We start from the raw sequence: 27,171 nt of genomic DNA, 5'->3' as shown, positions 1-27,171 counted from the left end.
GTGTGCGTGTGTCTAGTTTCAGTATGTGCTAACAAACTCAGGGGCTTGTGTCATTTCCAGGTGGAAAGCTGTGCTTTAATGAAAGAAATTATTCTATATTAGATTGTGCTTTCTCCTGATAGCTCTTTGTCATTTGTAAACTGAAGTACATGCATATATTTATATTATACTCTTAGGTATTACTAGCAAAACAGTACTAAAAAACACTTTTCTTTTTAAAATGATATTTTCTTGTGAACTGACATGTGTGTTTATATATGAAATCCAATTTTGAAAAAATGGAGTGCCGTTAGTATAAAATTAATAAGGAATCTAGGTCAAACAAAAGCAAAGCCAAACCTTAAGTTTCCAGAACTGTTTTATCTCTCTACACAAACTCATTTGACATAATTGCATAAATTGTGTGAAATGATCTAGAAAATGCATTTTAATGTGTCTCTAAAAATGTAATTTCATATGCCTAAAGTGAAAAATAATAAATAAAATAATAATGGATGGAAAACTGATATTTTATCTCATTTTAATTTTTATTCCCATAATCGCCACCCAAATTCACTATGGTGGATGCAATTGCAAGGATTTATTCTTAGAGAATCAGTATTGTGCAGAGATCAACTGATTCATAATGAAGTGTCTCTCACGAATGAGGACGTTGTTTGCCAAAAATAATCTATTCTATCTTCATCTTGGGCCAATGATTGAGAATGTATTGTTCTTCAAAGAAAGACAAATAAAGAGGAAATCCAATAAAATGGTATGTTTTTTGTGCTTCTACACAAACATTTTTTAAATATTTAAAACATGTGTTAGTTTCGTATATATGCAAACACTCAAACTCAGGAGTGAATTGTGGAGCAGAGTTCAAAATCTCACGTCAGCCATTTAGTAGTTATACGACCTTGAGAAAGTTACTTAGACTCTGTGTGTTTCAGCTTTTTCATCTCTAAAATGGGAATGATTCTTTCCTTATGATCTGGTTATGAGAATTAAATGAGGCACACACATTTGTACTCCCCCAGCATTCTCTTATCTTTTCACTGTGAGTAAATTCTCTCCCTGTGCCGTCTTGCTCCCTTCTATAATTTCAACCATCAGAGCCATCTGGATGATTCCCAAATATTTCTCTCTAGGTCTAACTCTTTTCTTAGCTTCAGTCCTCAAACCCAACAGCGTGTATCATACACTCACCTGGATAACCTATCGGCAATTAGAAGTTAATGTCTCAAAACAAACAACCCTCTTCCCACTGCTAATTTTGATTCTATTCCTGGTTTCTCAGCTTCTGCTAATGCTATCATCATCTTCCCAATTATCCAAGCTGAGTAGCTACTTTCAATAATTCCCAAATACATTTCATAAAACATTCGATACACTGGCTTTCATTGGCTGAATGTGAAAGGAATTCCATCGTTAAATGAATTTGGGGAGCTGGGTTCAAAGCTATTTTCACCGCAGAATTCCAAAGCACCTTGCACATGCACGGTGAAACTCTAAGAAGAGGTTATAGAAACTGGCATTTCCCTAACTTATAGAACTTGAGAAATCTTTTTTGTGGGGTGGAGAAAATAGAAGGGGCCCACATTGAATAACTAGGTGTGTCACAGAGCATTCTTTGAGGATTACTATCATGGTTTCTGCTATCAACATTCCCTTTTCCTCATCTCCCACAATTTATCCATGCTTTAATGAATTTGGGTTAAAAGTTATCTTTTAACATGTCACACAAGTGTCATAAATAAAGAAATTGCATTCAATGCTTGTATGGGAAAGGTTAAACCAGGTTTTTCAGGCAAGTGGGAACAAGATGATATCAGTCCAGGAACTTCTAAATGAAATATTCTAAAATATTTTTCTACACTGAAGTCTATTTTCTTCTCATCTTCAACTGAAAATAAATTTAAAATATAATTAAAACTTTCATAATAAAACACTTTGGAGAACGTTTGAAATGTAAAAATAGGAACACTGGAATAACCCAGAGTATAATCTCACTGTAGATACGTCCAACTGATAATTATGGGTGAAATTTTATTTTGGTTATCTGACTCGTCTCCAAGTCAACAATTCCAAAGATTTATCTTCCAGAGCTAAAGTTTTCTAATAATAACGCTAACAAAATATTCCAAAACCTTAAGAAAAATAAGTTATGATAGCTAAATTTAAAAATCTTATCACTCCCTGTTCACATTTTACTTTTCATTTCCAAATATCTTAAACATGCATATCAAAGCTATACGAAAACTGTATACTCATATAGTTTAAACTGAACTTGACAAAGTATACTTTATGTAGGAAAAACTTATTAAAATGGAATCTATTTTTGAATTTCCAAAACAATCATCTATGATTGACCATTTATTTAACATTGCTTATAACACATAGAGTATCCATCAATATTATTGCTGAGTGCAGACATGACTCAAAAATATAAACATTCACTAAGTAAATGTAAAGCTCTGTATTAATCACAATAACCATTCCATAAACATTTATTCATCAACATTGCACCCTCATTTCTTGGCCTCCAGGGGTTTACACTTTACATTCTTTGAGTAGAAATGTAATAAATTGGTAATAAATGGTACTGGATAAGTAATTTCTACAATATGATAACTTCTGTTTTAGAGATACATGTAAGGTACCAATAGGACTACACTCAACTCTGTGTAAGTCAGAGAAAATTTAGGAATTTTTGTTGACAACAAATTTAGTTACAGGAACTTTAGTTAAAAGAAACAGGTGATTTACTATGAAAACAAAAGAGGAAAGGGGCAAACAAAGGTGTATGTATAAATGCAGAAATGAGGAGGATGGCATTTTCTTCAAAAATAAAATAGCTTCACATAGCTGGAATGCGTGGTATATGGATAGAACAAAAGATGAGGTTGGATGAACACACACAAGCTTGGTCATTGGGTTTCTGAAGTGTACCTGTTTTAATTCTGGGAATGATGGTTTTAATTTACTAATTCCCTCGTCTTTTCTAATTCTGTTTGTCGTTGTTGTAGATTTTTTTTTCTGCACATATAGCAAAGTGGTAGACAGACAGATGATATGCATATATATGAATAATTACATAGATGCATATATAAGCACTGGATAGTTAGCCTACAATCAAATGAATTTATCACTTTTTATGAAGTTGTAGGGATTATGGAGGCAGCATAAGACAGCAACTTGACTCTTACACCACAGACTTTTTCTAATCATCAACTGGATAACAGTGTGGGATGATGTGAAAATCACCGGCTATGAACCACTTGGGTTTTGTTTAGTGTTAGCTTCATATATAACTAGCTGTATATGGAATCTCACTTTAGATATCTGTAAATGAGAGGTTAGGAAATATTCTCTAGTTCCTTTCCAGCTGTGATGGTCTATGCTTTTGTTATTTACCATAGGGTGTTGAGCTAGTGAAATAGCAAAACTGTAGACCAAACACCAGCTTTCCTTAAACACCTATCTAATTTAAAAATCTTCAATCTTCTTCATGCATTTCTTAATCTCTCCTTTTTCCCACCCCTCCAGCCACCTTTTCCTTTCTGACCACTTTCTCTTTATTTTCCTACTGTTATTTTGTCTTCTGCTGCTTTGTGGTTACACATTGCTGATTGCACCTTGCATAATGGATCCATTTGCACTACCAGCACACTAACAGCAGGCCTCCTCATTGGGGGCGGGTAGGGAAAACCCTCAAGCAAGTGAATCTGAGTAGCAGTGGGAATTACAAGACAATTTCCCACTGATTCAATTGGTTCAGAAAAAGTGTGAGAAGAGAACAACAAAGACCAGAGTCCTTTTCCTCTTTCCCACATTCCACTCAGATGCAATCTCTTTTGCACTCAAAACTTTTTTTTTTTTAACATGGTTCCTTGTTATGAGCTGAATTGCATCCTCCCAAATTATCTGTTGAAGTCCTAACCCCTAGTGCCTCAGCATGTGACTATATTTGGAGATAGGGTCTTTAAAGAGGTGATCAAGGTTAAATGAGGTCATTAAGGTGGGCCCTAATTTGACTAGTCTTATTCTTAAAAGAAGATATTAGGACACAGACACAGAGAAAAGACCAAGTGAGGGAACAGGAAGAAGACAGCCATTTACAAGCCAAGGAGAGAGGCCTCAGAAGAAATCAACCCTGCCAAAGCCCTGATCTCAGATGTCTAGTCTCCAGAACTGTGAGAAAATAAATTTATTTTGTTTAAACCACCCAATCTGCTGTGGTATTTTGTTATGGCAGCCGGAGGAGACAAATATCCTCCTTATCCATTTGTAACATTTTGTGTCTGAATTGAGATCATTCCTTTTCTTTCCGTTGGAGATAAATATTATATTTCTCCTTGGTACTAGAACAAAAAAAGATTAACTGTAACCATAGTGCTAGAAAGAACTGTGTTCCTCATATATTTTTAGGTATTCATTTATTTATTCCTAAAGCATTAAGTGAATACCTTTTATGTTCTAAGCCCTGTACTTTTTTCTAGGTATGTGGGAAGAGGAAATCACAACAATAAAATGAAACTACCTTCATAATAATGATAAATCAAACACCTCGCTGCCCTCAAGGAATTTGGATTCTAATGTTAAAGTAAATAAATTCACAAAATATAGCAAAAGAGTTACATTTTGAATAAGTTATGAAATGGGAACACTGAAAAGGTACCTCATTTTGTCTGGTGGAGTGAAGGAGACTGGGGAGATGGGGTTAGGAAGGATTTCTCATGGAGATGAAACAGAAACCAAGCTTTACCTAATAAAGTTTTCAGTAAGGAGAAGAAGGGTAAAGGGGGTCCATTTCAGGAAGACGTACAACTGACATTATGAGAGCATGGTAGTTTGGGGGCTCCTGCCTCTGGCTAAAAGGGTAGGTGTAGGAAGTGGTGAGAGAAGCGGGAGGAACAATAAGCTGGATCCAGCTACACAAGACCTTGAATGCCCCATGGAATTGACATCTGTAGCAAGGGAAAATATTTTCCAATTTGTCACTTAATTTTCATTTTAAATTTGTCACCTGTAATAATATGAATGAGTGAAGTTCTCCAATATTCATCTGTAGTAATAAATATCTTGCAGGGCAAGGGGTTTCTAAGTGAATGTGAATTTTACCCAACTTCTAATTTCCTTTAGAATCTAAACTCATTCAGTATGTTCACAAGATGATAACTGTAATCAAAGCAAAGAGCTTTATTTCATCTAACAAAGAATAGTCCTTCACAAAGGAATTGCAAATACCCTAATTCATGATTATTCTAATTGCTCTCCCTGTTGGAAGACACTATTTCCTGTTCTGTGTTTAGCCAGGATAAACAATGGTAGCACCATCCTTCTAGTCCAGGACGTGAACTGTTTTCTATAATGAAATATTATTATTATGAAGTCTGTCTCACATTCCGAATCCAGCCTTCTGACAGGATTTATGCACGTTGACCACTACCCAGACAATGCTGGGTATTTGACTAGGATAAAGTGTGCACGTGTGTTATGCTTCTGTGAGCTCTATTCATAAGTACACAACCTGCATGAAGAAAATGGCTAAATATTAGTTTGAAATTGTTTTTAAAGGTCCTTAAATTAGAATGATTGACTGGGCCTTTAAAATTTATTGTTTTAGCTATACATATAAGTTTTCTGCCCAATTTCTAAAAGGGCATAAGTACAAACATATGCAGTACACACCTACCTCTGCCCAATCAGAAACTAAGGAGACAGCTTGACCTTTCTTTTTCTCTGCAACCCTTCCCTCTTTCCTCATTACCTCGTCAAGTTCCATTACGCAGTTTTACTCATTAAATACCTCATATGTCTTCATTGCATTCGATCTTTTCCATTCCTAATACCCTAGTAAGGTTCTTACCTTGGGATATAACCACAACCTTCTTACCCCTGCCTTTAGAGCAGTGGCTCTCAACACAATCTGCACCAATTAAGTTCTGCTTTAATTGGTCTAGAATCAGAACCCTAGATTGCACAATTTTAAAAGTTTCCAGGTGAATCCAACGTACAGCCTAGGACCAATGCTCTATAGCGTGTGGTCCCAGGACCACGCTTATCAGCATCGCCTTGGAAACTTCTAAGAATGCAAATCATTGGGCCCCCGACTCAAATCTACTAAGGGTGGAGCCTAGTAATCTATTTTCAGATGATCTTCAAGTGATTCCCATGGAGACTCAAGTTTGAGAACCACTGCTATGGTTCTCCAAATATTAAGGACAGAAACAAACATTAGAATGTGCTACTTCTCTGATCAAAGTTACTCACTGGCTTCTAAACTTAGCATGGCCTATAATTTCTTGGTGTACTCTTCATGAACCGATTCTAAGTTGTATTTCGGCCATACCATATCATTGCATTGATCTGATTAACACTCAGGTATTTAATTTCCTAAATATACTACACTTATACACTTCATATCCTTGTGCATGCTGTTCATTCCGTCTGTCTTAAATGTCCTTTCCTACTCCTCAATTTGGCAAATTCTATTCCTCTAATAAGCCTCAGCCCAATTCATTCCCCGTTATTGAAAGTCTTCTTGGATCTCCTTGCAGACTAAGGTTTTCTGCTGCCGTGCTGCCACTGTAACTTATGTAAACCTACATCATACCAATTTCCATATTTTACTGTACATGTTATTTGTATCATTTGCTTTTTTGGGGACGATATGAATTACCATGTTTCCCCAAAAATAAGACCTAGCCGGACCATCAGTTCTAATGCATCTTTTGGAGCAAAAATAAATATAAGACCCGGTATTGTTATGTTATGTTATGTTATGTTATGTTATGTTATGTTATGTTAATGTTGTGTTGTGTTGTGTTGTGTTGTGTTGTGTTATGTTATACCCAGTCTTACATTATAATAAAATAAGACGGGGTCTTATATTCATCTTTGCTCCAAAAGACACATTACAGCTGATGGTCCGGCTAGGTCTTATTTTCATGGTGTGATTTCTTCACCTTTTAATTTGTAACATTTACTGTGATGCCTCGTATGTTTGGAATAAATGAATGAGTAAATGAAGATTCCCCTAAATGCTTTGGAAAAATGTTTTGGGTCATATGGTATATCTCTTCTAAGCAAGAGTTTTTTTTTTTTTGTTTGTTTGTTTTTATTTATTAGTTTCAGGTGTACAAGACAAGGTAATACTTAGATGTTCATCATTTATATCCCTCACACTGTGAACCCTCCTCCCCCCATCCACTATCCCTCCGACCTCACACTGAGCCATCACATTATATATATATAAAATTATAGTTGGCATTCATTAATGTTTAGCTTCTGGTGTACAATGCCATGATCAGGTATCCACAGTATCCCTGAGGTGGTCTCCCAAATAGGACATATGTCCATCGGATACCCAACAAAATCTTTACAACATTATTGAATACCTTCCCCAAATTAATTTTCAAAAAACCCTGAGGTAAGCAAGAGTTTGACCATCAACCACATATAGAATCACAGATTAATGAAGCAAGAAGGCAGTAAGTTTTTTCTTCATGGGAAATCTCTATATCGTCATGTTACTTTATAACTTCCAAAATTTTTCACAGATATTATCAGTTATCTAGAAAGGAGGTCTGAATCTTCTCCTTTAAAAATTATTAGATGCACAAATACTCCTTGACCATGTATATTTTGTTTTCTTTTCTCTCTCTCATTGTATAAGCCACTATATTGCATAGAGGTAAAGCTAGAAATCTATTTGAATCTAGTACAGCTTAGAACTAGCCATTTCTCTTTCCACCACTCATAGGAAACCAAAACCAAACAAGGATGTCATCAGAGGTCAGTCATGCTAGGATCCATTGAGTTAGTCACCATTTATTAAGCATTAATCACTAGGGACTTTGCTTAGCACACATGATACATAAATAATAGTGGTCATTGTGTAAATACACTCACAGCCTATTGGGAGAGACAGTCCTGTAAACAAGTGACTTCAAGGCAGGAATTAAGTGCAATAGAAGAAAAACAGGCACATTACTCTCGGAATTAAGAGGAAGGGATGCCAAACTACCCACTTTGCCTACCTCTAAAGGAGGCTTTATTTCTTCTACAAAATCCCATGTTGGAACTAACACAAAAGATGGCATTTCACCTTCTTTGGTCTTTCCTCTTCTTTAAAGGAATATTTTTACTCCTCAAAGCATAACAGACATGTTTGAATTTATTCTATGGACAAATTTATTAACTGAGAATGTGAAAGCATTCATATCCATTCCAGTTAACATGAAATGAGACTCTTCCAGAGTAAGATGTCAAAAATCACGCAGTCAATGAAATGCATGCCCTGTTCTTGAGCTGCACATAAAGTTGTACTCATTAATTGACTACTAATATCCGAAATACACAACTAGCTCAGAACAGAGGAAGTAGCAGATGCTATAATATTTCTGACTAATGCCTAGTAATGGGTGGCAATTTAATTTTAAATTACTGAATTTCTTGGCTCTGGAAATTAGATATACAGGTTTTAGGGTTAAATGAGCGTTTTTTATATATATTAAACTTACTGAGATCTAAAATTTCATCATTTTTCAAATTTAGACCAGAGAGAAAATGTCTTAATGCTTAGAAAACCTTACATTTAAATTCTGGTTTATATTGTAATAACCTGTGCTTACTTTAAAATTATTTCTATGCAACAGATTCTTCTTCCTTTTAGAGGGAATAAATTCAACAAAATGTTAAAATCATATCCACTCACAGAAAGCAATTCACATCTCCACCTAAAATAGGTGGGCAATACAGTCATCTTACAACTCACGTCTTGGATCCCTGTGTTTTTTTCTTTATAACATACAAACACACATGCATACACTTAAACACACAGACATGCACCATGAAAGCTGCATTTTATCTTAAAGAAAAAGAAAACAAACCTCTCCAAAATGGGTCCAAATGAATTTGTACTATAGAACTGAAAGTCCAGTGTTCTTTCCCCCTCTGTATACAAACTCCTCACTATCTTTTACACCCATGGGAATGTACATTTGGGAACACTCTGAAGCTAATTTAAGCATATATCAAATACATAAGTACTTGAATATTTATAGCCATCGATTACGTCATTTGATAAAAGAGACACTATACTGAGTGTATGTATAAAATTTTAATTGTTTCCTACAACTGGAAACATACTTGGCATATTAATCAATTAGTATCTTTTTAATACTTCTATTATAATGGGTATGTTTTCGTTTATTGTAAGTACTCAAGATTCCAACAGGGAATTTGTCTGGATAAACATATTAATGTGAATAGTTAAAACACATATGCAAAACTCAAATGCATTGTCTACCTGAGCTTCAGGCTGAATCAAGAGCCTATGTCTTTTTTAGAACTCTGGGTATATATGTGCATAATTCTATCTTTTGAAATTATCTTAGCTACTTTCTACACTATATTATTTCTAAAATACTAGATGTCATTATCAAACGGTTTAAGACAAAATAAATTTTCGGGTAACTGAGCAGTCTTTCCATCAGTTTTAGATATGAATTTATTACTTCAATACTCATGTATTGAACTTCTTGCAAGCATACAATAATATTCTAAGATCTGTGAGACTATATTCACATGTAGGACATGTTTTGCAACGTCCAGAAAGAGGTAACTAGGAGTAATGTATCAAATTATAATACAAACAATATAGACTCATTTACGTCATCTGTTAAGTGGGAATGGTAACATATTATCTTCACCACAGTATTTATAAGAATTAAATTACATATAAGAAATATCATCATCATTCACGATTAAAATAATGGAGATAGTCAAATTATTGTTCAGTAGTAGAACACAATTTCTAGATATCATGGAGTAGAACTCAATTCTCTATTTCTCATATGCAATCTGTATTTTCAATTTTCAAAATTGCACAGATTTTTGCAATGTGATCCCTAAGCAGAATAAGGCCTAGATGCTTAATACAGATCGAACACATTATTCAAGGCATGGATTGTTTCCTGGTTGGATGGGTCTTTGCTTTTGGCATGTGAAGATGCAAAAAATGGCTACATAATCTATTTCAGTCGAAGACTTAATACAATAATGTATGCCTTCATTAAGAAAACGTTAATCATGGACTTATCATCATAAATAGTTGTGAATAAAACAATCAGTCTATATCATGTCTTTTACTTGGTTAAAAATTTCCAAGTCAAAATAGACAGTCATAATGTCCTATAAAAACCTTTTTAATACAAAAACTGTACTTGAAGGTAAAATAGTAAAGCAAAAGATACTATGTCAGTTTGCAAAAACTCAATTTCACTTTAAAATCGGGTCAGAGGGCCCACTACTTCAGTAAATCAATATTATTACTCAAGCTAGTTTTTCTCATAAATGCCTGGGTGCATCAGATGTATAGATTTCTGTAATGCATGAATATATGTTAACATAACACAGAAAATACAGTTCATATCCACTTGTCAGTAAAATACTCATAAACATTATTTTTAGTGCAAAAAACATCCACTGAATAAATATGAAAAGTTAGTTAGATTGACTCAGTAGATGCCACTTTTGTTTGAAGAGACCCTTCAATTCCCTATGTTTGAGTCATTCAATAGACATTTCTCACCTAGAGTTGGGGCCTATGTGTAATGGGGCTTTATCCTTGTGCACATAGTTACCCAGCAACTAAGTTTCCTTTTGTAAATGAGCTCCATTCCAGATTAAAATAGATAAAAGATTTCCAATCATTGTGGCCAGTCCTCAGGGTGGAAAATGAGCTCAGGAAGGCAGCTATCTGAAACTGAATACTCCCTGGAATGGACATTCTGTTCTAAGTCCCCTTCAGGGAAACTCCAACAATAGCTCAAGCAGAAGCAAACACTTGTCTTTGAGGTAGTCCAAGCCAACCATTCACTTTCTTAGCAATCTGTTCTCAGACACCAGCAGGAGATTTAAAGCTCCTGCTCCCATTTCAAAGAACAGCACACTCAGCATGCTCCTTCTATATGAACAGAAGTTATTCTCCCAATTTCTTCCTTCCCTACATCTCTGCCACTTGGTATCAATTTTACACCTCCAAAGATATCTCAGTTTTGTACCCCTGAGAGAAATTCCCACTAGTCAAGTTTCTTTTTTAACAGTGACGTTCCTTTTGAGATCAAGGAAAAAATGGAGGAAATAAATTGCAGAGATAAACCAAAAATACTACTGATTACATGAACCATCTAGATTAAGCAACACACATTTTAGTCTGAGGTTGATAACTTTTACACTTCACTGAGCACTCAGGAGAAAATAATGTACTAAGGATTAACCTATTCTATTTCATTAGTTGTCTTGTGTGTGTGTGTGTGTGTGTGTGTGTGTGTGTGTGTGTGAATATAACAATACCTGCCAGTATTCACTGTTAGACATAAACCTTTTTCAGTCTGGATGCTTGAGTTTCAAATAAATAATAATTTGATGACTAGATAATAGTCAGACAAATGCTGTGGTATTTAATCATTCGTGTGCCTACAAACAATTAGGCGCAAGAAATCCATAGATAACAGGCACAGAACCTCCTCCCCAAGAGCAAGGGAGTGAGTCAGAAGTAACCTAACATTGGCAACAGGAATAATTATTTGTATAGAATTATGTACACTGAGTTTTCAGTAAGAACACAGAACAGGGGCACCATATTGTGACCTAGGTTAGTCACAAATGCTTTTTAATGAGCTTCTATAAGTAAACGCTCAAATAACAAATAGAAGTTGTTAGTGGAAGATATGTGGTGATAGTGGCTTTTGTGAGAACATTCCAGGAAGTGGGAACAAGTCACAGGTATGAATTACATGGTTTATTTATGGAACCCCAATTTTATGGCTAGAGAGAAGTATGCATGGTGGGGGCTAGCAGATACGGAGATGTGAGCAGGTGCCATATTGTAAAGGGTCTTATGCTTATGTGCTGGGGCCTTCAACTTTACCCCGTAGCTAGAAGATTTTCTAAAAGATGTTAAGCTAGAGGTACAAGATCTGATTTCTGTTTTAGAAATATGACTGGGGCAGTAATTAGAAGGATGGATTGATTTAAGACTAGATTAAATTAAAACAAGGAGATCTCACACACACACACACTCAAAATCAGAAATCATCTCGATCTATGTATGCTTATACAACTTATATCTTTGCAAGTTATATATAAATTAGCTGTTCATTAATGTTATTCATGTTAATAATACGAAGTACAAAAATTACTCCCAACATGTTGCTATGCACCATGCAATTTCATATATATATCCCCCTTTTTAAATTAAATTTATTGGGGTGACATTGGTTAAAAAAATTATATAGGTTTAAGTATACAATTCTGTAATACCCTTTTTAATGCCAACAATAAGTAACCTAGTGAAGCAACATTACTAGTCATAACTTATTCTTGAGGACAATCAGTATTGGATATGCTCAGCTCAGTTCCAGGCACTCAATAAATAAATGATAGTTAAATATTAGCTTGCTTATGATTATTTGGCTTGTTAGGTAGAGTCAGGTTGAAAGCACAAGTAGTCTCAGGCCTTGTCAGTTACCATTCCGTAGACCAGCATCATTTCTAAAACACAGGCTTTTTGGTCATAAACATACAGGCTTTTTGGTCATAAACAACATGAAGCACCACACCTCACAAGGTAGGAGGACATTTAGAACAAGGCTTAAATCACCATGACATTTTGTTCAGTAAGTGATGCATGCTCCTATGTAATAGAAACGGATTGCATTCTAGAGGGATAGAATCAAACCATTCTTTGTACGTTGAATGGTAGATTTACTAATTTACAAGACTTATCTGTTGATTAGGCCTGGTTATGATAGAGTGGCCTTCAGGACACCGAGGGCTTGTTAAAGGTTTAATGCTATATTTAACAAATTTTTATTTCGCAATCAGTATAGATTCACAGGAAGTTGCAAAGAAATGTGCAACCTTCATCCGACCTCCTACAATGTTGACAATTTGCATAACTATAGTACAATGTCAAAACTCAGAAATTATCAGTATAATTTACAAAGTCTATCAGATTTTATCAGTTATACAGGCACTCATTTGTGTCCCTCTGTGTGTGGGTTTCTATGCAATTTTACCAAGTGTAGTTTCGTGTAACAAACGCTACAACCAAGACAGAATAAGTCTATTACCACAGACTCCCTTGCAGCATTCTTATATAGAACACCTCCTCCATTCCTAATTTGTGACCACCATAATATGTTCTGGATTTCTATACTTTTATTCCACAAATGCTATGTAAAAGGAATAACACAGGATGTAACCTTTTGATACTTTTTTTCACTCAACATGGTGTCCTTGAGATCTATCATAGTTGTATTGAGTATCGAGAGTTCATTTCTTTTTCTTTCTGAGTAGTATCTCATGATATAGATACACCACAGTTTTCTTTTACATTCACCCATCAATGGACGTTTGGGTTGCATTGAATTTATGGCTATTACAAAGAAAGCTGGTGTGAACGTTCATGTGCAAGTTTTGGTGTGAGCATAAGTTTCTGGGATAAATGCCCAAGTGTGGAATTAATTGTTGGGTCATATGGTGATTACATGTTTAGTTTTAAAAGACATTGCAAAGTGTTTTCTAGAAAGGCTGTTCCATTTTACATGCCTACCAGCATTGTATGAGACACCCAGCTTCTCTGCATCATTGTCAGCTTTAGTGTTCTCACTGTTTTTAAAAATGTTTTAATAAAAATTGTATATATTTAAGGTATACATGATGATTTGATATACATATACATAGTGATTACCATAGTCAAGCTAATCAACGTACCATTTCCTCACAAAGTTACCATTTTTGTGTGTGATGAGAGCACCAACAATTTACTCTCTTGGCACATTTCCAGTATGATTCAATACAGTATTATTAACTATAGTCCTCGTGCTGTACGTTAGATGTCTAGAACTTATTCCTCCTACATAACTGCAACTTTGCATCATTTGACCAACACCTGCCCACGTCCCTTACCTCTCCACCCCGATAACCACCCTTCTACTCTCTGCTTCTACATATTCAACTTTTTTAGATTCCACATGTAAGTGAAACCATGCAATTTTTTCTTTCTTTCTGTGTTTGGCTGAAAGTTGGTGTCCTTTCTTTATAAAACGGGAAAGCTGTTATTAACAATATATTTACATATAGTGTAATTTACTTTTCATTGCAAAAGTCTTTTGTCCTTTCTCAGAAGGATTATTTGCAATTTACCTTTTAGTCCCCCTACCTTCCAGGATAAACCACTTAATGGTCAGTGCCTCTTTTTCTCTAAACATCTTAAAATAAAATCACGACTCATATTTACACCCAAATACGTATCTTAAGCTCTTTTAGGTTATTAAAAAAAGGGATTTCTTCTTCAAGAGATAGACTGGCAAAGAGCAAAGAGTAAATGACCAATTTTTCCAGGATATCCACACTATTAGTCACCTATATACATATGGAAACATAACAGAGATATGTATTATGGAGGGATATTCCATAGTAGGGAAATTTCATCTCCTTAGGGAATTCTGACATTTACCCAGAAAGAGTGTCTCATAAGTGAAAACTGGTGTTATCTACGTTAAAAAGACAGGGAAGGAATGCTCTAGATAAAGAGAAAAGCATGTGTAAAAGCCCTATTGCAGAAAGAAGCAAGGTCTATTTAAGGAACAGAAAGAAAACCAGAAGGGTGGTGAGGCAGAGGAAGGATTACGGAAGATGTGTCAGGAAGGAAGACAGGATAGGACAGGAAGACAGTGTTTAGATCTCATTTTATTTTGGTTTGCTTTCCTAGTAGCCAAGAGAAACTACTAAAATGATTAAATGGATGCTGATATCAAAGTAAGATGACTGGATTAATTCTAAAGAATAGATTAGAGAGAACCAGAAGAGGGTGTACACAGAAACCAGAAAAGGAACTGTTTCTGTATTCCTACTGAGAGAAAGCAGATAGGGCTAGTGTAATGGTAAAGGGGATGAAGAGAAGTAGGTCAATAGATATTGGGACATAAAAACCAAAGAAACTGGGAATGATTTAGACACAAGTGGGTGAGAAACATTAGTTTCAAGGATGAAAAAGGGTTCTAGCTTGTGAAACTAGACGGATAGTAGCACTGACAAAGGGAACAATGAGAAATGATCAGGTTTCAGGGCAAGTTCAGTTTGGGGCACTTAGACTGGAGGTGACTTTGTCACATACAAATGGAGATGCCAACCAGGCAGTTGAAATTCCAGTTTGGAATCCATTGGAGAAATCTGAGTGAGAGGTATAACTTGGTTTCTTATCAGCACATCAGTTGTGTTAATGAAGCCACGGGCATGTGTGCAATGATCAAGGGAAGGATTACAGAGCCAGAAGATAATCATGTTAAAACTAAGCCCTCAGGAATCCTAATGTTTAAAGGTCGAGTAGAGAGAATCAGCCTGCAAAGTAGACTAAACAGAAACACCCAAAAGAAATGGAAATAAAACCAGGAGAGTACAATGCGTGGATCTCAAGGAAAGACAACATATTTTAAAGGGAAGAAAATGGTCAATACTGACCACTGCTAAGAAAAGGAGTGCTTTTAATGGCATGATGTTCTTTATTTCAACTGAACTCAGGTGAAGTTTGAATAGAAAAAAAATGAAATCGTAACATTTTAAGAAAAAAATTCAGTATCCAGTCCAATTGATAGATATAAAGAATGGAAACAATACTTTCTTTTATTTTTTATTTCTATCATACTTATTGTAGTAAGCAAATCACATTTATAATCCCATTTTCTTCAAAAAATTAACAGAAAAATCTCACTAACATGGGTACCTCTGGTATTAAACATTAAAATTAAAAATGACTAATAACTCCTCGAGAAATAAATAAAATATTCAACTACAACTCTCCATTATAATTGGGGAGTGATATTTGTATACAATAAACTTTTCCCTTTGTTTTTCCAACTGTGTTGTAGCACTCTTTATATATTTCTAGTGGAAGAATTGATTTTAGTTTTGTTTTTAATAATAACTGATTTTATAAACATTACTAAAAACACTTTTATAAGCAAACTACTTACATTGTGGGTTGTGTGTGTGTGTGTGTGTGTGTGTGTGTGTGTGTGAGAGAGAGAGAGAGAGAGAGAGAGAGAGATCTATTCACACTAGCAATATTAAAAGAATCGAGGTAATTCATTTCATTCACCACACTAAGTCATAAAAACTTTCATTCCTAGGAAAACGATATAGCCCACAATCTCACCTAATTTTACACAGTAGTAAAACAGAATAAAGAGAATGAAGACTGATTAAAATGGAAAAAAAATCCTAACTGATCTTTATATTTTATATTGCAATACAACTTGTCATTTATAGCAGTAAACTATAAAAATGTGTGTTTGTGTATTTAATAGAAACCAAATTTCTATTGTTTGATCAGAAACCAACATATTGGGTCTCTGAAAAATGTATTCTTGATGTAATTTATCTATATAGCTAATCCAAAGATCAGTGGCCTTAGAGCTAATAAGTAGAAGATGCATTTTAAATATCAGTTGAAATTTATAACAGTTAAATTTTTCTATTTGCTAGTCAGTTATTGGACAATACTAAACAATCTGTACCATGGATAAAAACATGATAATCAATAGGCTTTTTGTTTGAAAATAAATTATCATATTTTGGGGCAGTTTGAGGGTTTTTTTCTGACTTCCCCTTACCTCCCACCCTCATCTACACACCTTGAACCATTCTGCTCCAATGTACACGTGACATTTTATTTTAACTATGTAGATAGATAAGTGTATATACACACCTCTTGATGAGATGTACCTTAAGCAAATTACTTAAATTCCCTGTACCTTGGTATTCTCACATTACATATGAATTGATTATATCTCCATACCGCCTAGAGTTACTATGGGAATTAACTGAGATACATGTAATATTCTCAGAGATGTGCTTGATGGTACAGTCTTGCTAAAAGCTATATATTAACGTTGAAGACTAGATGAATCGAGGATAGTGCTATGATATACAAGGTGCTGTCAATAACTGCTCATGCAGGATAGATCAATGCCTCATCAATCCTTGTCTGTGCGACATGCTCCTTCTACCCATTCTCTAATTCACATCTCCATATGCTCAGACTCTAAGGCCTATTTACAAAGGTGGATTTTTCAACGAAACTTACATAATCACATCATCCATAAGTAACCATTTGTGGTTGATTTGTATCATGCTTTATGAACTCTCTTGATCTACTAGAGTAGTCCATTTATAAGCATGTATGTTATTTTTCTCTGACTTACAGAGTTGTAATCTCACAAAAGGCAGAGAGAACATAGCAGGTGTTCACAATGTTTATTTACAAGCAAGTAAAAACCTAACAGCAAAAAGTTGCTCAATATCACATTAATACTCTATCTAGTCTTACTTCCCCCAAAGCTAACAGATAAGTACATTACACTCATTCATGACTAAATTTCAATTACTCAAGTGCCTTCTGTCTCTTCAGTACAAGTCTAGTTTTATTTAAACTGAATTGTCAATGTTTTTAAAGTATTTTTACCATTTTTTCAGATTTAAGAAAAATCAATTTTACTAATGGTTCTCAAGAAATTTTAGACATTTCTCCAATAAGCACCTACATGTATATTAACTAAAATAGCATTAAATAAAGTGCAAACTTACCTTATCATATCTATGCAATTTTGTATCCTCTAAAGGATGATTTTTCATATTGCTTAACAACTCTGACTGAGCAATTGAAGTTCAGACTATGATAAATGTTTTACACTGAAGGCTCATTTCATTATACAGTAGTCCGTTGAAATGGGGTTTCCGAAGAAGGTATTTTTAGGAAGCACAGAGTACAGGAAAAAGCTGAATACATTATACAATTTAAATATTTATTGAAGCTTTTCTACTAAGGCAACATTTTGGTGATATCTCATAGCCATAGCAATATGGGAGAGGAAATTAGGGGGAAATAGATGGCAGAGACAGTGGAAACCAAGACACCTGGTACTGCAGGTGAGATCCTCATTCATAAAGTCATTCAATTGGGGATTGAAAGGAACACTACTTTTTACAGAAATATTATTTTTCATTATTCTATCTAAACACTGCCTCTATGTTTCGTGTTTGTTTGTTTTTTTGTTTGTTTTTTTTTTTTTTTTTTTTTTTTTTTTTAGTTCTCTTGTCTTCCTTATTTAATTCCTGACCTCCTTCTCCTCATACTTTCTAGCTGGTCTCATCCACACTCAATGGCTCACATTTTAAGTCCCCAATAATGATTTCATTTCTAGGCTTCAGATCCCCACATCCACAGCACCTACAGTCTCCATAAAACAACTCAGCATCCATACTTCCAATCCTTCCCATTATTCCAGCTTCCCGTCAAATCTTCTTTTAAATGGCACCATTATCCATCCAATTCTATATGCCATGGAGGACACCACATCCAATGCAACATCAATTCCTATTACTTTTCTCTCAAATACAAATCTTAAACAAATCCACCTCTTTCAACTTTACTGTCATTATTCTAGCCAACATCACCCTCTTTTGCCCCTAGAGAAACTAACCAGATTGACAGCCCTTCCCCTACTCTTAACACCTCCTAATCTCTTCTTCACAAAACAGAGTGATAATCTTGAAAAATAACCCCACCACAAATATGTACCTGTCACCCCCCTACCTGAAATCCTTAAAAGGCTGTTCATTGATCACACCATAAAGAGAAAACATCACTCCCATGACTTCTCAGGCTCTTTATGATTGGACCCAAGCCCACTGCTTCAGCTGCATGTTTGGGCCAAACTTTCCCTCATCAACTATACTCTCAGAAAACTGCCTTTGTTTTAGTTTTTTCTTCATACCACGTCACACCTTCACACATATTGTTCCCTCTGAACATAACATTTTTCCCCTTGAACAACTATTCCCCAACCCCATCATTCTCTGTCCTACTTTGAATGTCTTATTCTTAAGAATTCCTCCCCAATTTCTAATACTAGTCCAGTCTCACTGTTACACATTTATATAACAATATGCACTTCATTGTATAGCCCTTGTCCCAAATGCAATTTGAATACTATATATGTAGTATATATAGCATACACACACACACACACACACACACACACACACACACAGGGTGCCAAAAAAAAGTATACACATTTTAAGAAAGGCAAAAACTGTATTAAAACTACACTGACGGTAACCACTTTGAGCACCTCCTGTAATTGCAGAAGTCAAACGTGACTTGTATTGTTTGTTATCAGTATATATTGAGTATTACAATTTTTTTGAGTATTACAATTTTAACAGTTTTCCTTTCTTAAAATGTGTATATATATTTTAGCACTATATATATGTGTACATATATACACATATATATTTCCTAAATTCAGATCTCAGTGAGATCACTTGTTTAAAACATTATCTCCACAGCATAGCACAAGTATGAGGCACAAAATAGGCATTCAATACGTATCAGTTGCATAAATAAATAAATAACAATCTGTTCCTTCTTTAAACAGTGGTCACCCAAGCTCACACAATACAAACTTTACAGAGTCACTTCTGTTGATATTTTTATTTCTGGATTTATCTTGAGAGCAAATCTATTTCCAGGCATTTAGAGTAAATCACTGCAAAGTCCGGAGGCTTGAATGAAGTAAACTCTGTGATAATACTTGGTGCTTTCTGACATAGCCCATTAGAGATGGGGTGTGTACACCTAATCCAAAGGAATCTTCAGGCTCTTCAGCAGCTGTTCACATGGCTCCTGACCTGCCCTTCAGGCTCTACTAAATCAGGATTCCTCAGCTGTCTGAGCTTCCAGTAAGTTCTTTCAGTTAACCATCTATATGCCAACATTGCTTGTTTCTGGTTACACTCTTTAGAGTCTATTTTTCCCTGTTCCTTCCTAGTTATTTTCCAATATATGGGAGCTATTGGGATTCATCACTTTCTTGGATAATATCATCAGTCCTTCAACTATTTTGGTAACATTTTGTCTACCTAGTCTCTAGTTTATTTCTAATATTGCCCTCTTGAGTATCAATGTAAAAAGGAATTACTCAATTTGCATTTGATGGAAATACTTGGGAAGTTCAGATTCTGTTATTTTCCTTTCTTCTTTCTTTAGTTTGACCTCACATAGTTCCCAAAGCTAGAATCTGCACTTGTAACAGCGTGCTGACTCCCATGCCCTTTAAGTCAGCACTTAGCTCAGGTTAAGGTAGAATGGCTGCTGTAATCTGATAAAGGAACAGACAAGTTGTGTGCAAATAAAGATGGGTGCCAAGAATGAGCAAAAAGCCACTGATGTTTATGCCCTTTTATAGTCCTGATTCTATGACAGTCTTAGCCAAAAACAGAGTAGAAGAGGGAGAGTAATTTAAAACAAAACAAAACAAAATCCAAGGAGAAGGTAAAAACATTGAAAGAGTATGATTTGATTTGCCCATAATTGGGCATAATATGACACATTATAATGCACATTGTACTCAATACTGGTCTTTTTGAGACATCAAGTATTTCATAATGGTGGAGGTAAAGTATATCTAAAAGTTGAAGATACACTGGCAAAAGATTATATATTATTTTGGCATATTTAAATTCCTCATTGTTGCAATACCCATGAATGGGCTGAAGATTTATTAAATATAAACTAAAAATATGACAATTCAAATATCTGATTTTAAAAGTTTATTTGAAATTTTGTTAACTCATTCAGCTATCTACATTATGACTTTCTTATTAATACATGGAAAAGCATTGGCTTTCATAATGCATTTTAATATTCCTCCTATTCATTAAAACCAGACTTTCTACTAAAATAACTAAATAAATAATAAAATTACAATAAATATAAGTAGAGGCAAAACTTCCCTTGGATTCCTTTACTTGAACAGCAACATGAGACTAAATAGTTTTAACTAGCCTAGATATATTTCAGCTTCCAAAACTGATGTATAAAAATATCAATTTTACAACAATTTGAATTTATAAAAAATTATTTCCTTAAAATTATATGGAATCAAATGCTGAATTAACAGTTTTGGAAGAGCCACAAACAACAAGAACACAACAGCAGCATTTTACCAGCATAACAAAGAAATGACAGTTCCATTCCATTTAAAGGGTAATTGGGAATTCTCTCCACCTTTCATTAGTGAAGAATGAGGTGTGTAATGACAAAGGGAAAGCGAGGCACTGAGGCAGAAGGCAAAGGGTAATAAAGGAGACTTAAAAGAAACTGATCTCTCAACTCAATCCAGATTGCTAGGAACACTTGTTTTCTCAAGGCTTAATATCATTACATATATTATGCAAAATCCCTCTAGGGATTGTAGGACCCCAGAAAATTGCTCTGTGTGTTCTTTCACTTAGTGAAATTCCCAGGTATTCTTAATGAATGATGTGAGAATAACATAAAGATTGAGACAGAGTTGAACAGAAATTCTTTGTTAAAATGGCAGCCTAAGTGGAAGACTGGAGGTATGGGAGAGGGAGTGCTGCCCTTTGGTTTTGCTAATGGGCACGAGGTGGAGGTTGTGTGGTCATACAGAGGCTTGTAAGCATGAGTCAGCAGGGCCATCCATTTCCTTTCCTCGACATCTCTGCCTGCTGCTTATCAGAACTGTGGCTGAGAAATTTAAGATACCCCTTAAAAAACCCACCAAGCCTCCCCTCTTCCCCCGCCATATTCAGGGCAGTAATCTGGAATAGGGATAGAAAAAGGCCCTGGGAGTTAAAGTGCTTCAGAATCTCTGGAGGAGGCATCTGGCTTAAAAAGGGCAAATATGCTGTAATATATGGGGAAAACAAGCTTTGTATACTACACATTTCAGAAAAAAGTAAACCAAATATTTTAGCTGTTAATCTTCAAACTATAGTTTGCATATATGAGTAATTTACAAAGAGCAGGTTTCCTCTCCCCTTCAAAAGGAGATAGAAGAATCTCTGAAGGACGTGTTCACTTTTAATATTAACTTGAGGGAGCTTGAAATTTTACAAAGAGAATAATTTTAAGGACAATTCTACATGTGCTGTAGGCAGACAACCCCCTCCCAAACTGGCAAAACAAAAAACTACACTCTAGCATTGCTAATTTAACATTCACATCTGTATTAAAATTAAACTTCAGAACTCCAAATACGTGTTTTGAATACCACTCTGTCAATGTGGTACAGAGTGAAACTCCAAGGAATATTAATTAATAGATGTTCTTCAATGAGGAGAAAGGTAAAGACCACAAGATGTTTATTTACTTGTCTGTTTGAAGATCAATCTCCTACATGGAGAATACTCCCCAAAGATAAGTATTTTCATGAAATTCTGTTTTGAAAGTTGGTAGCATTTAATCAAAAAAAGTCTTCTCCTTTCCCATACTGCAGTCGATGACCTTCCTCCCCAAAATGTTCTGATATGAACCAACTGCCCTGATAACAGAACACAAATCTCCTAGGACTACAGCAGAACTTTGTCAGAAAGAAAACCATTGCCTCCCTCTGAATCTAATGCAAACCTGAATGTACTGTATAAAAATAAACCAAGGTCATCATTATTCCTTCTCATTGTGATTTGGCTTGCCTTCAAATCACATACCCTGTATATCTGAAATACCTACACTGCCTCCATTAACTGAGTTTGACATCAGTTTAATCAATGTATCTTTTCAGAATAAAAGGCAGAAATGTCACATTCCTACCATTATAAAATTTTTAAACTCTTTAATCTGCATTAAATGAAAGCTGGTCTTTGAGAAATAATCTATGCTTTAAAAAATGTAACTAGCATTACTTTTATTTTAAACTGTAACTGGGAAAAGATTCATCCACAACACATTTCTTCATACAGAGGTGACTTCTCATGAAACTTTGAACACTTAAGCCTTGAGGCTCTACACTTATGTTTCGTTGGACAGAGGACGTACATTAGTCCTATTTCTAAATTTCTTATAAATGATGTGAGCTTAAAACAGAAAATAAGTAAATGAACAGAACATGACCTTTAAAGAAAAGTTAATTTCCAATTAATTTTCAATGTTTCTCTTAAGTGATTAACTCTGTGATTACATGTGTATGTATGTTTCTATAAACATTTATACTCACACCAAAATACCATGTTTCTTGCATTTGCAATAGAAGAATAGTTTAATGAAAAATATAATAAATCATTTTTAATAAGTTAGGGAAATAGTACAGGAGAAAGTGGAAGGGGAAGGAAGGTTTGGGAAATCACTGTTTTATCCTTGTGATAAAGCCATGATTAAAGATAATAAAACAGAATTAAAAAAAAAACCCACCTTGTATTTCTAAGACAACGAAGATTTTAATCTCTTTTATTAAACCACACAAGTGGTTAAGAAACTTGACAATTTGTTTCATATGTAGCAAATGACTTGGACTACAAGGATTTCAAATGAAGACTTCAGGACTCAAGAGGAAGCTATACTAATATCTCTGTCCAAATTATGAACAAATATTTCAGTTCTGTCTTGCTGGAGTAGTGTCAACCAACAACTTTTTTCTTAAATAACATACACTTACACAAAACACTTTGTAGTCTATTTTGTAAGTTTTAGAATAACTCTACATGACGTTCTCCACTGTATATTCCATAATATTATGCCATGTAAAAGACACAGAAAGCTTCTTATTAAATTAAAAACTATACTCTCTAGTTGAGCAAGCTCTTTTTCATAGTTAAGATGTCCTTAAAAGACTCTGCAGATGAAATTATGAAAGATGATTTTATTAGACCTCAATATAATTTGCATTATTTAAAAAATCTGAATGAAATGTATATTTGCAATAAATTATTTGAATAATTCTTTGCAAGGCAATATTTGAGTACTTCTAAAAGTGAACAATTCTTGTCTTAATACAATGATCCTCTCTATTAATTGGTAACCATTTTGGTTAAAAAACAACCAAATGTACTCTCAAGGTTTTCAAACTAAGACAATTTTAAAAACTAGACACAAATGTCAATACACTCAAAAAGTAGCATGTTGTCAATTAGTAAAAGTTAATGTATAATATAACCTTGTGAATATCTTCATTTTCTTTTCACAAACCCATTGTCATGTAGCATAAACATTACTTGATAGTTTAAAAATGTACTATCATAAAGTTGTGCAAAAAGGTTAAAGCTATAAAAAGGTTAGCTATCTTCAAATTCTAGTTAAGAGTTTAAAACGTTATTTGAGTATCTATGACAAAACAGACAGTAAGTTTGCCTTGCTTGATTCCAGAATTGAATCTTCGCTATTCTTTCTCAATTTTTCTATACACTGGTTTATGGTTTCAATTTTGTAAATATACTGATTGCTTGATCAATCAATTATGTATGTGTGTTGCAAAGAATATACGCTACTGGATTTTTGTAATATTAGTAAATGGAATAGTTTTTTAATTAGAAATCAACTTTGATGCTCTCCAAGAAATTTATAAAATAAGGGAATTATATAGACATGTTTCACTATATATAAACTCTGGAAAGACCTAATGTGAGCCAGCAATTGTACAATGTTAACTTTTTTCCACAAATTTTTCTCAGCGGCAAAACTTCTGTTGTGACTCTATTTCTAGAAGTTTTGAAGAGTTACTTATTTGGAGAGATTTCCTTTTTTCATTCTTACTTATAAGCTTTGCCCTCACATCTATTTCAGAATGACCATAACCCAGAAGTCAAAGGCAGGAAAAAAAGACTATCTACTTCATCCACCTCTTTGGGACACACTGTGTTCCTCATACATTATTTTTATTGTTGTGTCACAGTCAATTTTGAAATTTTTCTTTAGTCATCATAACTTTCTTAAAATAAACAAAATAGTTGTGCTTTATATAAATTCAAACTAAAAAAACTTTACTGAAAAGCTAGGTCATCACAGACATGAAACAACACAGTGACTTTACTCTGAAGTATAATTAGAAGTCTCTCATGTTTTTATGGTGTTTTCTCAAGAAAAGTGTCTGATCATTTGCTGGCATAGATCATATCATTATTATAGAAAAGAACGTTCAAAATACTAAATGTAATATGAGAAAGGAACTTTTAAATTAAACATTTATCAATACTTTTCTCAACCTCCAATTATCCATCACCATTCATTTCATTTTTTTAATTTTTCCCCATGATAACCCAGATACAATTTTTCTAATCTTGAGATCTCCAAAAATCATGCCCATACAGCAATTCGTTCATTGAGAATATTTGCCAGGTCACTACCAACATATAACCGTTACTAAATACAGAAGTATCAAATAATCAAGATAATAACTCAGATACACAAACTATTTCACAGCAGTTAAAATGGTTTGTTGCAAATACTCCAGGCCAGTGATGCATGTTCTATTATTTTAGTGGTTTCTTAAATAAGAAAGATATGTTTGATTATATTTGTAAGAACAAAAGTTTAAACTCTACCTCATTTCTACTGAAAAGTTTTCACAATGAGAAACATGTACACCTGCACAAATGTACGTATGCAGAATATATAACATTTATGGTTATTCACAAAATATAATAATTTAAAATCAATCTGTCTAATCAGTGAGCGTGTCACAAACTAAAAGTTATGCCACTGTAAAAAATATTTTTACTTTGTACTTACAACAGTCCTCTACTTCTTCCCACCAAAGCATTTGGAAAATAAAATGTGTATCAAGGCAGCGATAAAAATCTTGGTAAAATTGCTCCCAACTCTATTGCTCCAGTAGGTTTAGGAATGATGAGAAACCAAACAACTCCAGCAGCCTTGAAAAAATAACACTTTGGTTTTTCCTAGTCCGTTTTTCTCTGAAGCTAATTGCCTCCAAGATCTGAGTCCTGTAAGGGGAAAGTGAGTGATCCTAACACTGAGTGAGTCAACACAGTAACTTATGCCAGGATTCTGTAGAGGCCCCTGGATATTTCAAATTCCAGGACCTGCGCAGAAGCAAGTGACCCGCCTCTTCTCTCAAGTAGGTTTCCCATAATAGGACTGCCCATGGTCACTACATATAAGGTTGTACTTCCAGCATGGCAAGTCCTGTGAATTCAAATAATGTTCAACTGTGTTCTGATTAATATCCAAACCAGAATAGCACAGTGGACACAGTACTTGCTCTCAAAGCTTTCTTAACATAAAACCTCTTTAGTGCAAAACTGTAACAATACTTTCTGTAACTTCTATGCACATTTCTAAAATAACAGAGCAAAAACTCCTGATGCAGAATAGACTTCAAAATGCCTTTCCTTATTTTACCTTCTTAACAATACTAAAACTTTCACTCAACTAAACAAAAGGAAATGCCCAGAACAATCTATGCATGCATTATGTATCCACTGTTTACCAAACTTAATTTCTACTCTGAGGATCCAATCAAAAGTCATGTATTGATGATGTCAACAGTCTGAGTAAGAGAAACAACAGAGGAATGGAACAGCTGAGCTCTGAAGGCAGAATGTGTATAGGTCTCATGGGATAAGGTTCCTGCTAAAATAAAGAACAGTCTAATAATGGAACAAAGAAATCTTACTGAAACATGAAATTTCCATTGTAGCTTTTGATAAGACATTTTTAACTAACGAATTACTCTTTCTTCAACTTCTTTGGTGACAATTATTACAACAACATTCTCTTAGACACTGACTTAATGATAAATTTTTTAATTGCTCGCAATAGATGCTTTTTTTCTGTATTAAATGAACACAATTGTAATGTATCATTCAACATGTTTGCAAATAATTATTTGCCACTAGAAGGCTTCTTTATCTTCTTTCTTATTTTTATAATTTATTTATATTAAATTTATTGGGGTGACATTGGTTAATAAAATTATCATATTTTCATTTTTAATGCAACAGGTAAGCCCAATATTTATAGGAAACATTGGTAGCATGTTTTAGAAAGATATTCCTTTTGCAATTAAAATAATCTCTGTTAAAGTTATTTGCCTGAGTATTTTTATACTACCATTTGTTAAAGTGACAGTCTCATTTTTTTATGTCAACCATTCAATTGCTTGGAACAGAAATAAATTATAAACAAACATACATAAAAACTGACATATTGAGTCAAACTATGATATTAACCTTAATAGTGAATTATACATTTTATGTTTTAGAATATCATTATCATAATACTACCATTCCTCCCTAACAAAATCTATATGAAATAAAATATAAGGCCTAATGTCATGTAATTATATTTAAAGTGCT

At 34.2% G+C, this 27,171-nt stretch overlaps 1 protein-coding gene across 1 annotated transcript in view; it reads right to left on the bottom strand.

Annotated features, from left to right (window-relative positions):
• DMD (dystrophin) overlaps nt 1-25,865 on the bottom strand; it is a 2,022,175-nt gene extending 1,996,310 nt beyond the window's left edge. Inside the window, exon 1 of the mRNA XM_081043053.1 lies at nt 25,583-25,865. Within this exon, the coding sequence (XP_080899179.1) occupies nt 25,583-25,613 (31 nt within the window). The 5' untranslated portion in view covers nt 25,614-25,865. The remainder of the gene's footprint in view (nt 1-25,582) is intronic.
• Nucleotides 25,866-27,171: the final 1,306 nt, after the last annotated feature.

This window comes from Rhinolophus hipposideros, assembly GCF_964194185.1.
Source record: "Rhinolophus hipposideros genome assembly, chromosome: X".
NCBI lineage: Eukaryota > Metazoa > Chordata > Mammalia > Chiroptera > Rhinolophidae > Rhinolophus > Rhinolophus hipposideros.
This window is presented reverse-complemented; position numbering and strand designations above follow the sequence as displayed.